General features: G+C 37.1%; 1 protein-coding gene across 5 annotated transcripts; it reads left to right on the top strand.

Annotated features, from left to right (window-relative positions):
- Window positions 1–1,447: 1,447 nt before the first annotated feature.
- LOC105284133 (synaptic vesicle glycoprotein 2B) lies at window positions 1,448–12,667 on the top strand. 5 transcript variants are annotated; one of them, XM_020033226.2, is made up of 13 exons: window positions 1,864–4,283; window positions 5,518–5,809; window positions 6,506–6,559; window positions 6,893–7,054; window positions 7,213–7,375; window positions 7,789–7,910; window positions 8,604–8,842; window positions 9,788–9,957; window positions 10,063–10,240; window positions 10,689–10,806; window positions 11,088–11,247; window positions 11,540–11,667; window positions 11,926–12,667. In XM_020033226.2, exons 2-13 carry the CDS (start codon window positions 5,731–5,733, stop codon window positions 12,051–12,053), a joined length of 1,701 nt encoding a protein of 566 aa, XP_019888785.2. In that variant the 5' UTR covers window positions 1,864–4,283; window positions 5,518–5,730; the 3' UTR covers window positions 12,054–12,667. The 5 variants fall into 5 exon arrangements, with proteins under 5 accessions (XP_019888786.2, XP_019888785.2, XP_011345723.2 ...); XM_011347421.3 differs by having other exon boundaries at window positions 5,252–5,809; XM_011347422.3 differs by having other exon boundaries at window positions 2,057–4,283; window positions 5,252–5,776.
- The last annotated feature ends 1,000 nt before the right edge of the window (window positions 12,668–13,667 follow it).

Raw genomic sequence — 13,667 nt, 5'->3', positions numbered from 1 at the left:
CCAGTCGAGCATACTTGAATGAATGAGTACTCGACATTATCCGCGTAATTTAAAAGTGCATGATTTAAACACTACCACTGCCATTAGCGAAATGAAAATTTTGTCACATACATTTTAATCGAGTAAGAGAAGCGTTCCGCACGCATTAGATTGTTATAGCGATTGAGCTGCTCCAACATGGAATAAAATCTCCCGAGAAATTGCTGGAGAACTGCGATCGCGTCTAAAATGATCTAAAAGCAATGTCATGATTACGGTTGCGTCAGCTCATTGCAAAAAAATAGATTATAGGCTTGATGTTTCTTCATCGAAAGGCGTCACCGTTCGTAATCCACTCGGAAATAACTTGTTCGCGCAACGGATCTACCAAGTTCCACACACCGGAACTCAGGCGCGCGTCCGCGCAGACAAACTTTCCGTTTCCTTTCTTTTCTCTCGATCCCCGGCACGGTGAGGACGAGGATCTACGCAAATTCGCTCGCAAACACGGGATCACGAATCCTGAAAGCCTCGCCAGCGTTCGGTCGGCCCTCCTTAAACTCGCCGATCTGACAAGGGAGATCGTCGACGGCTTAAAACGAAGCTCATCTTTCGCTTTCCTCCCTCGGAACCTTTGAATCTCTCAGTTTGCATAAAGGCGCGTGCAATTAACATGAATAAATTTCTGCAAGATTCTAAAATCTAAAACTGAGAAAAAAAGTAAGAGTACATAATTGTGATATCCTCTGTATTATTTTCCTTTCAGTTTTTAATCATATTTAAAAATATTTTTCCAGGTTTCAAGTAGCTGTACGGAGGAATAACTGCGCATTGTTTTTTCTTCGAAATTTACGCAAAAACACCAGCAAAAACTCTTCCGCACTAAAACGTCCACGAAACGTCAGAGTCTCGCGTGCACCGAGCGAATAGTTAAGAGAATCCGACGATATGAGTTACGAGTTGAAGGAGAGAAAGCCAAATGGACATTAGCAATAAGACAACGTTGCTTTTCTTCCGCTCTTTTTCTCTTTTCCTTTCTCGATGTAATGCCGCGTCCTTGCGAAAACGAGAACGGAGTACGAAAGCCGAACAAGTTTGAATAGAGCCCGCATTCCGCATCGAATACTCCGGGAAACTCATTAAGTGAGTTGCCTCATCGAGCGAGGGAGCGAGCGAACGAACAAACGAGCAAACCGGAAGGGGGTGGTACAGAAGCGGCGAAAGATTGACATGTGCGTGGTGGCGGCTGTTTGCTCGGCTTTAGATGGTTTACAGCAAAAGTATCCAACTAGTTACCAGACCGCTTCGTTTATGTCGTTTGCCTCGCGACGAAAACGTTAACAATAAGTGTGTTAGACTTGTCCGGTTGAACTATACTTCTGTGTGTGTGTGTGTGTGTGTGTGTGTGTGTGTGTGACTTTTGAATTACACGAGTAACTTCTCAACAAACTTCGATATGGAATAATTTACATTTACATTTACAATTTACATTACATTACATTTGCGTCCTGCTATTGCACTTCGAAATCATCTAGCTTTTTCCATTTTTTACTGAATGTATGTAGCGATTATCATGTATGCATATGCTAGATCGATCACCATTTGCATTAATAGTCACTAATTTAGCTTCGATTCTTAATATAATTTTGGCATTAATACAGCTTTCCGAGGGAAGAATTGTGTAAAATTTTTGGTGCAAATATTCCAAGCGATCAGAATACGTAATGAAATTATAATAGCCAATAATAGCGTGTTTTTCTGTTTTCATTCTGATGCTTGCATGCGTGATACTGGTTACAATTATTAGTATAATATAATTATCTCATTTCTACAATATTAATATTATTATATTATTCCGCGCGGAATATTATTTCATTTATCGTTTTTCTTCCGCTGCCATGAATAAATGTTTCAATATGTACAAATATTCCGGGAATATCTATTAGGCCATTAACTAACAAAGCCGGATCGCGTTTAAATAGCGATACAAATATTGCAGCGATGTTTTGAAGAATTTTGTTGTTCATTTTATATAGGTTGCCTATCCAGCTATAAAATTAATATATGACAAGCTATGTTGTGCAGTTATAAATATAAGTTTAATTTGATTTTTCCCCATCTAGACACGATCTAGATTACTTACAATTAGTTAATGACCTGATCATTCTTTTAGCTCAAATCGAAAATTGAACTATACTTTTTGCGGCCTTTCAGCCTTTCTTCCTGCCGTGCCAATTAAAGGTTCAAATGAGAAATTGTCATACTTTCCCTCGATAATCTTCCAAGAACGAGACAAAATTTTTATGGCTGGCAGACATTATCAGTTGCGCGATGCAAGTGCCAAGTTTCTCATCATCGTGCATCCGCACGTGCGGTGATTCTGGAGCGAATATGACACCGAATATACGTATATGAGCAGTACGTGCAAAGTCCACTCACGCAGTTTTCGCGACGGATTAACCGCATCATCGAAAGACCAATATATTTTATCAAGTGCATACACGTGTTTTCTGTCGATATCATTTTCGTCAGTATTTTCTCTAAACATTTGTCAAACATCACGAAGACACTTTTGCAATAATGATGATATCAGAGTATCTTACTGCAGATGCTGCAGAAAGCTACATTTATGCAGATATACAAAGCTTTGTGCAATCAATTCTTCAAATATTGAGTTAAAAGTCCGTGCGAATTTTGTTAAAAAAATTTGCACGCACTTTCCGATCGAACAAATATTTGTTAATCATCGTGAAAATATTTTACAAATGTTGCATAAGGAAAAATATATTTAATTTTTCAGATTTATTCACAGAGATTATAAAGATTCGTAGAGAAGAATATTAAATGCTTCTCTCTTCACCAACATAAAAATTAGTACGTTTTAAATAAAAGATATGGCTAAAAATTTAATCCAATATAATCTAAAAGAATAAAATAAAAATAACGTATACAGATTAATCGACCGATTTTCCTTTTCGGAATTTTCGTATTTTTATGTGCGAGCACACGGAAATAACGCATTTTATCGCAATGGCGATAAAAATGTCTGGATTACTTCGCACAAGGATTTTTCTCGCATGTTGCCAATTTGTACGTATAGTTTTTTCGTAGGTAAACGAAAATCACTGGTCGGTAACCAGAGAAAGGTCTACGAATCCAGTTTGAATTCGCCACTCTCGTATTCCCGTCAACTATCCGGACACTGTTGAGAGAAGTAGCCAAAGGCCAGCGCAACACTGCCAGATCAAATATCTATTTCCGTTGCAGCCAACGTAAAGCATGCGTTTACAAGGTCTACAACCGGAAATGACGCGGCTGCCTTTGTGAAAAGCGCAAGGGAAAAAACTAGCTTTTCCCCTCAGGGACTACTTTTTGCTAAATTAATATCGTTCTCGCAGTCATCTCATAAAGTGCTGTATGAAGCACAGCTGCTTCAAAGGGCATCCTGTGCTTTGCATTTTATGGAGAGCTCAGTGCGATGAAGTAAAGGTCGTAATTATATTGTAAGCTTAGTATTTTCCGATCAATATCTTTTCCGACATTAATTATTACAATACTCGCTAAAAATATTTCTCATTTTTTTATTTATCATCCCTTACAAATAAATGTCTGACAAATCCAAATGCGCTATGGAAATAAATATTGACGTCAATTTAATCAGTCAATCGAGAGTTAAAGAGTTAATCGAAATTAACTGAAATGCATAAGCATAACGTGATGATGTTCTAGCAATGTAATCAGCGTACGTCGTATTTCATGCGCGAATAAACGCGTTAACGACCACGCCGTGGTCGACACTACTTCCTTCGTTGTCGGTAGTATCTCGATGGCTAAGAACATGTAATGAACAAAAAAGCGAGTGTCAGCGTGCACGCGTGCGTCCAAATCTTTGCGTGGTAACGGAACATATTTGCACGAGTATGTGACGTGTGATATGTTAATCGCGATAAGACATGTATCGTGTCTGAGTATTATCTTTCCGCGAGAAACTGAAAGCGAGAGTAACGTCGCAATGCTCGTCGATCGATGCGTTCGTCCTCGCAACGGATTCTGCTGCATCCTCCTGTTCCTTCTTTTATTCACTCTTTTTATTTCGTTTCTCGCATTTTCCTCGAGTGTTTTCTACACTTCCGATTTAATGTGAAGCTGTTTCCTCGTGCGAATGCTCGATCGAATGCGACGAAAGTGATTATTGCTTGTATCTATATTCACGTTTGTGACAGAATTTTGCGGATAAAAATTTTCTTTCTTTCTTTTTATATAATGAAAGTGAACATCGTATCGAAAACTTGTCTTGAAAGCAAGTAAGTATCTCATCTATATACACGAGTAGTCGTGAAAATAATCATGAAAACTCAAAGAATCGCGCGATGTGTTTAAACATTCTTTTTTTGTTGCACTGAATTTTGATAAATTAAATTAATTTCTTTCCGTTGTTTTCTTCCATATATATCTTAGTTTTTATGAGTATATTCTGTAAAAATGCTCTGTAACGCTGCATCTCTTTAAGCTACATAGCACTGTAAAGCAAGAGAGAAAGAGCAACGAGCGAAAAGAAGAAAGAGCTAAAGAGCTACAGAGCTACAGAGCTACAGAGCTTATAGAGCAAAACTTTTCTTACAAAAAACAGGATTTAATTTCCATATATTCCTAAATTTATCTTATTACACATTATTATGCACTACACATATTACACATGCTACCAGACGATAATTTTTATTGATATCGATCAAATAAATTATAATTATAATTATAAATCAGGAATATAAAAAATAATTAAGATTAGATAATTTATCTTTTCCAATGCATAGTTTATGATAATACAAAATAATTTTGTTTATCAAATTTAATTATTTTTAAAAATACTTTGCGGTTACTCAAAGCAAATAACACAAACTTATATAACTTAACGGAAAAACAAAACAGTTTCGTATTATATTTTATCTTTACATTCTGACTCATTCTCATAAAATAAAAAAAAGATAAAAATAAAAATACAATAAAAATTTTAATTTAAAAAATCGGTTTCACTAAATAAACAATTATTCTGAATAAATACATACTACTTCTTCTCACCGAAAATAGATTGAAAGAAGTAATACTGTAATAATATATTAATATTATTCTAAATTATATTAAATATAATATAATTATACTAAATATTATCGTTTTCTTTAATAGACATAAAGAGAATACATCTCTCTTGCATGTGCCAACATTTTTTACATACAATGGTTACATATAACAGTTTTTTACATATGATTTTTTACAGTTGACGATGACGATGATACTGTGGTGTCCAAGAAGCGCGATTCATTAATGAGAAACAGCTGAGACGTTCATAACAATTGGACTGTTTGACCCGTTTTTATTGGCGGGTTATACGAGCGGGAAGCTCGCCAGAGAACACGATTGCACTTCATAGTCCGATCAGTCGCATACAAGTCGCGTTCTTCGTCTCAACCGATTTCCATCGATAAGAAAATTGTATATATATTTATGAATCTCCAGCGTTCTTCTGCATTTGCGTTTTTCCAGGCAACGCGAACAAGACACGACCTAGACACACGGCGCAGTTGGTCTCGTTCCGAGAGAATCGAGAGAAACACCTGGCAAGGAACGAGACTTGGGTCACGCAAATCAAACAACATTAAATCGCCTCTAGGGCTTCTATTTTTGTCCTGAGAAGTGGGACTGGCTCCACCACATCGTCTTTTCGCGCAGTCATCTCGTTAGTTCACCGAGTCGGATATGCTCGCAAGTGACCGGGATAATAACAAAATCGCTACGATAACCGGTGAGAAGCCTTCCTTTGTGACGTCTGCAGAAGGTGCTGACCTCCTGATACTTGTTACTTTGAAATAATCTCGCGCAGAGGGTGTGATTTAGTGGCGTGCATGCAGGGGTGAATGAAAATTTTCCGAGCTTGAAACTAATAACTTCTGCATTCCTAGTCGGATTACTGAGCAGTGAGGCGAGAAGGAAATGCAACTCCAAGCAACTGACATATATTTTGTGAACGATATTATTTCGTCATTAATTCTTCATTAATTTGTTTAGTTATTTTGTAGGTTTATTTTTATGTAAATGACTGGTGTGAATTTTCGTATAAACATGAATTTTTATCTTCGTGTGTAATTACATTATGTGGCAGGAGCGACATGCAGATTTAGTTATCATAAATTAATTATGTAAATGTGTTATACATGTATATGAAATTTCAGTATCTATGTACAAGCATCTATGTATTGCATGTAAATATTTATGATTTATCTTTTTACTTAGCTAGATAAATCACGGTTTTTAGTAACTGCATAGTTTATCATGGTTATCCTCAAACTACTAAACACTGCTCTTTTTACTTTGGTTTGCTACTTTATCTGTAAGCAGATATTTTCTTTCACATGTAGTTATCTCTGTACCTAGGCGCTTCAATATTATATTTTTAACAACATAGTTCATTATATAACTCACAATGTAGAGACAAGCGCTCGCTTCGTAAAGCCATTTGCTTTTCAATTTTCAGGTAATGTTAACGTTAATGAATCTACTGACCTCGATAAAGCCATCTCTACAACTGGTAAGATCAGTTACAGTAAATTAACGATTTTTATTTCGAATTAAAACGTCAAAATATCAGTTTTCAACACAAAATCAAATTTAAATTATGTAAGACGTCTGTAATACCTAACTCATATAAATTCAGATATTATGAAAATATATTCTATTAAAGATGGAATATTATAAGATAACTGAAATAAATCGAAAGAAATAAGAAGATAAATACATATTAAAGAAAGACTTTTTTTACAGATTTTTGCTAATTTTTTTAGACGTATATAAGAGAATGTAGCTTTTATATGAAATGCAACATTAAGTATGCATTTTACTTTAATTTTTTCTGTAATTTCAGGATATGGATTATTCAATGTATTGCTATTACTGGCCACGCTGCCAATCGCATGGACCGCCGTTTTTGACACTACTTCCGGTGCATTTATCTTGGCTTCGGCCGAGTGCGATCTTCAACTCACGTTTTTTCGCAAAGGCATGCTCGTTGCATTTCCTTATGTAGGTACGAAAGAAAAACTAAATTCATAAATAGTTTGAGTTGCGGCAGTCACATAAATCTGATACCATAGTTATACTAATGATTATTACAAGATCAATTTGCTTAAAAATTATAATAATTTAATATTTCACGTTACATATCTTGGTATTAATCTTTTTTAGCTATGATAATGACTTCATTCATATGGGATTACATCACACCCTACATAGGCATGAAAATATTATTTATTCTCGCAATGTTAGGTGATGCGATTTTAAATATCTTAAGCAGCGGCATACACTCCTACTATGTGTTTCTACTAGTCAAATTTATTAGCGGGATATTGTAAGTATAAATCCTTGCATAAAAAGTGTCAAAACATTTAATATATCTTTAAAGAAGACCATTTTGTGGTCTTCTTTAAAGATATATTAAATGTTATTTTATAATTATTTTATTCATTTCTTATTCAAGAGTGTCTTAAATTTATTCGTATATTAATAGAGAATCGTCTCAAATTTCTATTCAAAAAGTTCTTATTAATAAAATATTCAGCATTAAAACCTAGATTAAAACTTAATCAGCATTAAGATTAATTAAATAATATTTTTAATTATGCTTTCCCTCTCTCTCTCTCTTTCTCTAAAATTCTCGAGAGGTTTGAGTGCATCTCTCTTCTATTCTCTCAGGACTTATCGCGACCTCCTTCTCGAATCTTACGCTCGATAAAGTGTAACGCTCGTATCTATGATTTACAGGGTAGGCGGCCCGTTAGCGATGGTGATGACGTACCTGACGGAATTCCATTCGGCGAGGTACAAGCCGCGCTTCGCCACATGGGCGGGATTTCTCTTCGCGGTGGCGAACATCGTGCCAGCAGGTACACATGCGATCGTACGATAAATCGTCTAATGCATCGTATTTATCAACAACAACGCGTTGCTCGCAAAAGCAAATAAATAATTCGCGTAAAGAAGTTGAACTTAATAAATATTATACACTCTAGAGAGAAAAATATCAAAATACAGAAAAATATAGTATAACAAGCATCCGTACGATTGTGACAATGTCCCAATTGCAATTGTTATCAACAAATTAATATAATATAAACAAATTAATAAACATAATATGAACGCAATATTCCGAGGATGGCTCGCATGGAAATGATCCGGAAGCGATCTCAGGTAGCCTTTATTCGGTCACGTCGAGGTTGGCGGAACTAGTTCGAAACTAGATTACGTGTCACTACCGCGACGCCCTGTGTGTAATAACCGGGGAACTTTACCTAACAACGCGTAGAATGAATCACATTGGCACCGAACAGTTCCGAATAACTGAATGCACGAGATATTGAAATATTACGAAACTCCGAGGAATTAAACAACATAATGACAGACCTGCATTTCCTGCGCATGATTAAAGTTTTCCGTTGTCGTCTGTCGCAAGACAGACAGACAAAGTAAAACCTCGAAAAGTCAGGCAATTGCACGAAGAGGGATTAACGAAGAGAGAAGACGAAGTTCTCGCGCGCGCTGTTACAAATCCCGATAATTAAATGTGTTCGTTCCGACAGCTCTCGGTTTCACGATATTGCCGCTAAACTGGCACATCGACGTCTTCGGCCAAGACTACGACTCTTGGCGTATATATCTATTGATCTGCTCGATACTACCAGTCGTCGGCCTCATGACAGCGACTATGTTGCCGGAAAGCCCTAAGTACCTCATGGCGATTGGCAAGCCGGACGCTGCTTTGAAATTGCTCAGGAGGATGTACTGTATGAACACCAGGCAACCTCCGGAAACATTTCCGGTAAGATAAATAACACGACTCGATCTCTAAGTCAACTTTAACTATCTTTTAAAGCTAATTGTACATTTACATTACGTATTAAATGTATTTTAAAAAGTAGCTAATAGTATTTTATTAAAATGAAGCGATCTTTATGTTTTCCTTGTAACTTCAGTATTTCTAGAAATATTTTAAATATAATTTTATATTTATTAACTTACAGGAAGTACAAGGCTAAATATGCATTTTTTATTATGTAATTGACAAAAAAGGATTCTTCAGATTTTTCAGATTAACAACTTGATTAATAACTTGCAATGTGTCTACACCTACCATTGGCTATTTTTCAACAGAACGCTCTTGAGCAAGATCTATTTTCATTTCTGACTTGGGCAACGACGATATTGCATTATTCCGATGTCATTATCTTTTTACTGGCTTATCGAGCGAAACTTGGTTATTTCGGGTTCTAACAAACGGCCGGAAGATATCATCTATAATTTCATAGCACCCCTACCGCTAGATACAAACGACACGTTTTATTTACTGCACGTCGTAGCGAAGAGAAAAAGAAGCGAGAGCAAAGTAAAGCGGAAACGGAAGTAGAAAGGCGCAAATCGCATTTTCCAGACGAACGAAGGCAGAGTCGAGGCACCGGGTACTGCGAATCTAAATTTAAATTCCGCACTCGTTCTTATCACAATATCCTTTTTGGGATGATAAATTTTCATTTTCATGCATCAACGTTCGTTTCTCAGATCCCGATAACGTTCTTATTGATAAATTTACGTCTCTTGTTCATGCTTTAAATATTATGTATTTTTCCTTATTTTAGTGGATCGCTCCAGTGTTCCATAATACTGCCAGCACTGCATTTAGATGATGGTGTGCAAATCGGACGCATAATTCACTCGGCATACCGAGAAAAGGGCATCTCCTTTCATCGTCGTCTCTTTCTCGTTGCAGATAAAAGCGCTGCTCGTTGGGCCAAAGGCGCAATTGGCGCGTCCCGTGCTCGAGGCGAGCCTCGAGAGGTTGCGCGCCTCATTGTACAACGTGAAACTACTGCTGATGACGATAGCTTACTTGCCCGCCTTCTGCTTCGTAAGTTTCCTCCAATTTGGAAGTATGCTCGGGTAAGTTTAGGTAAATTGTGGCCGCCATCGATGCTTCGCGACGCGACAATAATCGGCGTGATAGTAATCGAAGCGATGACCAAACGACTTTGCATGCTCGTGCAGATTCAACGTCATGAGGTTGTGGGTTCCGCATCTCTTCATCATCCTCAACAACTTTGATGCGGAGAATTGGACACCCGAAGGCAGGCAGCCGACCATGTGCGAGATGTTGGACCGGCACGCGGCTCTACCAGGCAGGCGGTACTTGAACTGCTCGAACTTTGATGATGCATGCTTCAGGGTCGGTAAAAATCGCGTGAGAGGCACTTCGCCGATGATCCAATTAACGCGTCAAAGTATCAGTTTTCAACACTAAACTAAATTTAAATTGTGTAAGGCGTCTGTAATATCTAACTCCTATTAATTCAGATATTATAGAAATATATTCTATTAAAGATAGATATTATAAGATGATTGAAATAAATAGAATCGAAAGAAATATAAAGATAAATACATATTAAAGAAAGACTTTTTTTTACTGATGTTTGCTAATTTTTTAAAGATATATAAGAGAATGTAGCTTTTGTATAAAATATTATTAAATGTGCATGTATAATTAAGAATGAAGCATTCTTAACTAACGATAATTGGATCGATCGTCGATTGGCCGCAAACGCCGAGCTTCGCTAACAATCGTGATAACTGAAATTTAGATAACGATAATTATAACAGCTTGGCGCTTTTTTTAGTGGACTATCAATCCCACGGTTTATCAAAATTCCACCATCATCGCATCATCGGCGGTTATATTCTCATTCCTCATTGGATTCATAACGACCACCAAGCTCCGAAAGCAAATTATAATGCGTAAGATATTACAAGATTTTGCATGTTTATTTCATAAAAAAATTACTTAAAAATATCTAATAATATTCTTGATTAAAACGTGTAGCATATATAGATATGTATGTCCAGGTTGCAATCAAAAACTTTTTCTTTAAAAAAAGAAGTAACGATTTCCCTATCTCACATATTCCAGTTACATGGCGTAGAAGAAAAACAGAAGTGATTAAACGCTGGTCACGCTAATTATTCCATCCCGCGCGGGAATAATCCATAAATTAACGGTCACAACACCATTGTTGTAGTCATGGCCTTCCTGATATCGGTGGCAAGCAGTTTCGGGATAAATTGGGCGCAGTCTCCGCCGTATATGCTGACACTGGCGGCGGCGGTTATCGTGACGACAAGAATAGCGGGTAATATCGTTACCGCGGTGAATGTCGACGTTATTCCCGTCCCATTAAGGTAATGCTGCGCGAATATAAGCGCGTCTTTTTGATGCGCGCGCGCGACCGTATCCTACGCTCCTCTCGCGCATCCCCATGTAATTCTGGAAATTAATTGCAACAGCACGTGGTACCGTGTGAACGCGCGAACTCGCAAGCCTGTGAGCGCCAGTCGAGATTTTATCGAATGTAATTCTCCATTCACCGCTTTACCATCGGCCGCGTCCGTGAACGCGAGAAACGAGGATACGCCGCTCCGCGGAAGATAAATATATCCGGCCGCGACGGAAATGAATCCTCTTCGTTTGCAGGGCAACAAGCACCAACATCCTCACGACCATTGGAAATATCGCCGCTATTGTGGGGAATTTGATTTTCTCCGCGCTCTTGGGCACCGAATGCATCGTCGCTTTCATGGGATTGGGCTGCTTCTTCTTCGGTATGATTAACGTGCCGCCACATACCGCGAATTTGTCCTCCTCATACGAGTCGCGCGTATTTTCTCGCGAATAAGAGAATTTGCATAATTATGCGAATATACAAGTACTGCTTTCGTGATAATTCATAATAATAAATTTCATGAAATTTTTCATGTAAACCTTGCTTTTAAATAGGCGTGTAGATTTAAATTTCTTAAACTGAATTGAATAACGAATTGAATATTAATCTCTTTTTCTTATATTATTTATTTTCGCAGTGTGCTGTTGTGTATGCCTATTCTTTCCTCAACCCGTGAAAGAGTCGCCGAAGAAACTTGCCGAAGCTGATACATCAAAAGAGAATAACAAGAGACATTTGAATCATTCACAAGGAACATCCACATAATTTAGGATTGTGAAACATTGATTAAGTAGATAGTTGCTGTGATATTTTTCTAGAAAAATTTACTTGAAAAAATGTTTTTAAATATATTAAAAAATTCAATAAATTATAAATACCAATAAATAAATTCAATACATTATAATTATAAATTATACTTCCTTCTTTTCACAGAGAAAGTAGACGCCATTCAATTTTGTCATAGAACTTCCCAAGTTTCTCTTCTTTTATTTCTAAATCGATATTTTTAAACAATCTAATGAAAATAATTAACTTATTTACTTATTTATAAAATGACTTACAATAAAACAAATACTTTTAAAATAAAACAAGACTTTGATGGAAATTTTGCGTTTTCTTGCTATATTACAACATGGCAATCTTCCCACGTAAAAGTTTATGGCGTATGAAGCAAGAAACAGGTACGAATATAAAGTTGTTTCTTATAACAATAAAAATCTCGTTTTATTACCAAATAGCGTCTTTAATCTCAACAACCACCATAAACAGCTTTATTCGTATGCACGTTGTATGCATGTAACAATGCGTTTCTCAAAACGTCATATTTCCTGATTACATTTTTACATTTTTCTCAACGCAATAAAAAAAATGCAATAAGAGATTGAGTCACACTTTATTTTATCCACCTCTATCAGATTTCTTATTAAATTCCTAATTCTTTTCCATCTTTTAATTTCTGTTATAATTCACTTTGCCCCAGACACAACATTCTTTTTATATTTTACATCCTTTATTTTTCGACTTCACGTCTCCTTTGGATAGAAATAATTTACTCTGCCAGTCTAAAAATTGCTTTTTCGCCCGTACAATTCAACGCAGGCCCGCATTTGAATTGGAAAGCACTTCACACTTTCTGATTCGTCCGGAATTATTCAAAATTCCCCGTCATCGTCTACCAGTCTACGAGAGATCCGTACCAAGATCGCGTTACATGCGATAGGTTGATTTCACGTAAGCCCGCGATCTCATCGCGGCCAATCGCAATTATTAAAAGTTATTCGATAGTTAATCAGCTAGTTGCGCGCATGCGGCGCTAGCCGACAGGCAAATTCGCCCCTGAAGTTTACCTTTACCGAATATGCATGAGGGAACCATATAGCGCATGCTTATTGCCACGGCGACGGCGAGGCAAGAGTTACCTTCACCGGATAGCTGCACTCCTCGGTTTTGCCCGAAGCATAAACATCCGAACTTGTACGCGGTTTCCCCTCCGGTTCGGCGCAATCGCGCGATATATAGGGCGGCCTGCCGCCACCGCGGAATTAACGTAAGCCGTACAGTTATTCGTCACTTAACCCTTTCGGAGCTCTGGGGATAACGCGGCCCCAAAGAATGTTTAATGCCTACCCGGGATTAAAGGATTCCCGTACTTTTGCGGCTTACACGAATGCCGGGTGTCGTCTCAAGAACCAAAATTCAGATAACTGTAATATTACGGGAGATCATGTATGTGAACTCTTGGCATCTCACTTTTAATATTTTTAAGTTTTAAATACACGAAATGTATTAGCAATACCTACAAAGAACTAACAATTGAAACGATTGAATATCGATATAATCAAAAATTTTTTTGCGTTAAACGGAATTATTTTTACTGCA

The sequence above is a fragment of the Ooceraea biroi genome, chromosome 6, assembly GCF_003672135.1.
Source record: "Ooceraea biroi isolate clonal line C1 chromosome 6, Obir_v5.4, whole genome shotgun sequence".
Taxonomy (NCBI): Eukaryota; Metazoa; Arthropoda; class Insecta; order Hymenoptera; family Formicidae; genus Ooceraea; species Ooceraea biroi.
Note: the sequence above shows the minus strand (reverse complement) of the source record. Positions and strands in the feature narration are given on the sequence as shown.

Bases quoted from the DNA above. Each gene is read 5' to 3' on its own strand.
- LOC105284133 (XM_020033226.2), top strand. From the start codon at position 5,731: ATGCTCGCAAGTGACCGGGATAATAACAAAATCGCTACGATAACCGGT. The intron at 7,911-8,603 runs GTACACATGCGA...TCGTTCCGACAG, and splicing joins GGCGAACATCGTGCCAGCAG to CTCTCGGTTTCACGATATTG. The intron at 11,668-11,925 runs GTATGATTAACG...TTATTTTCGCAG, and splicing joins ATTGGGCTGCTTCTTCTTCG to TGTGCTGTTGTGTATGCCTA.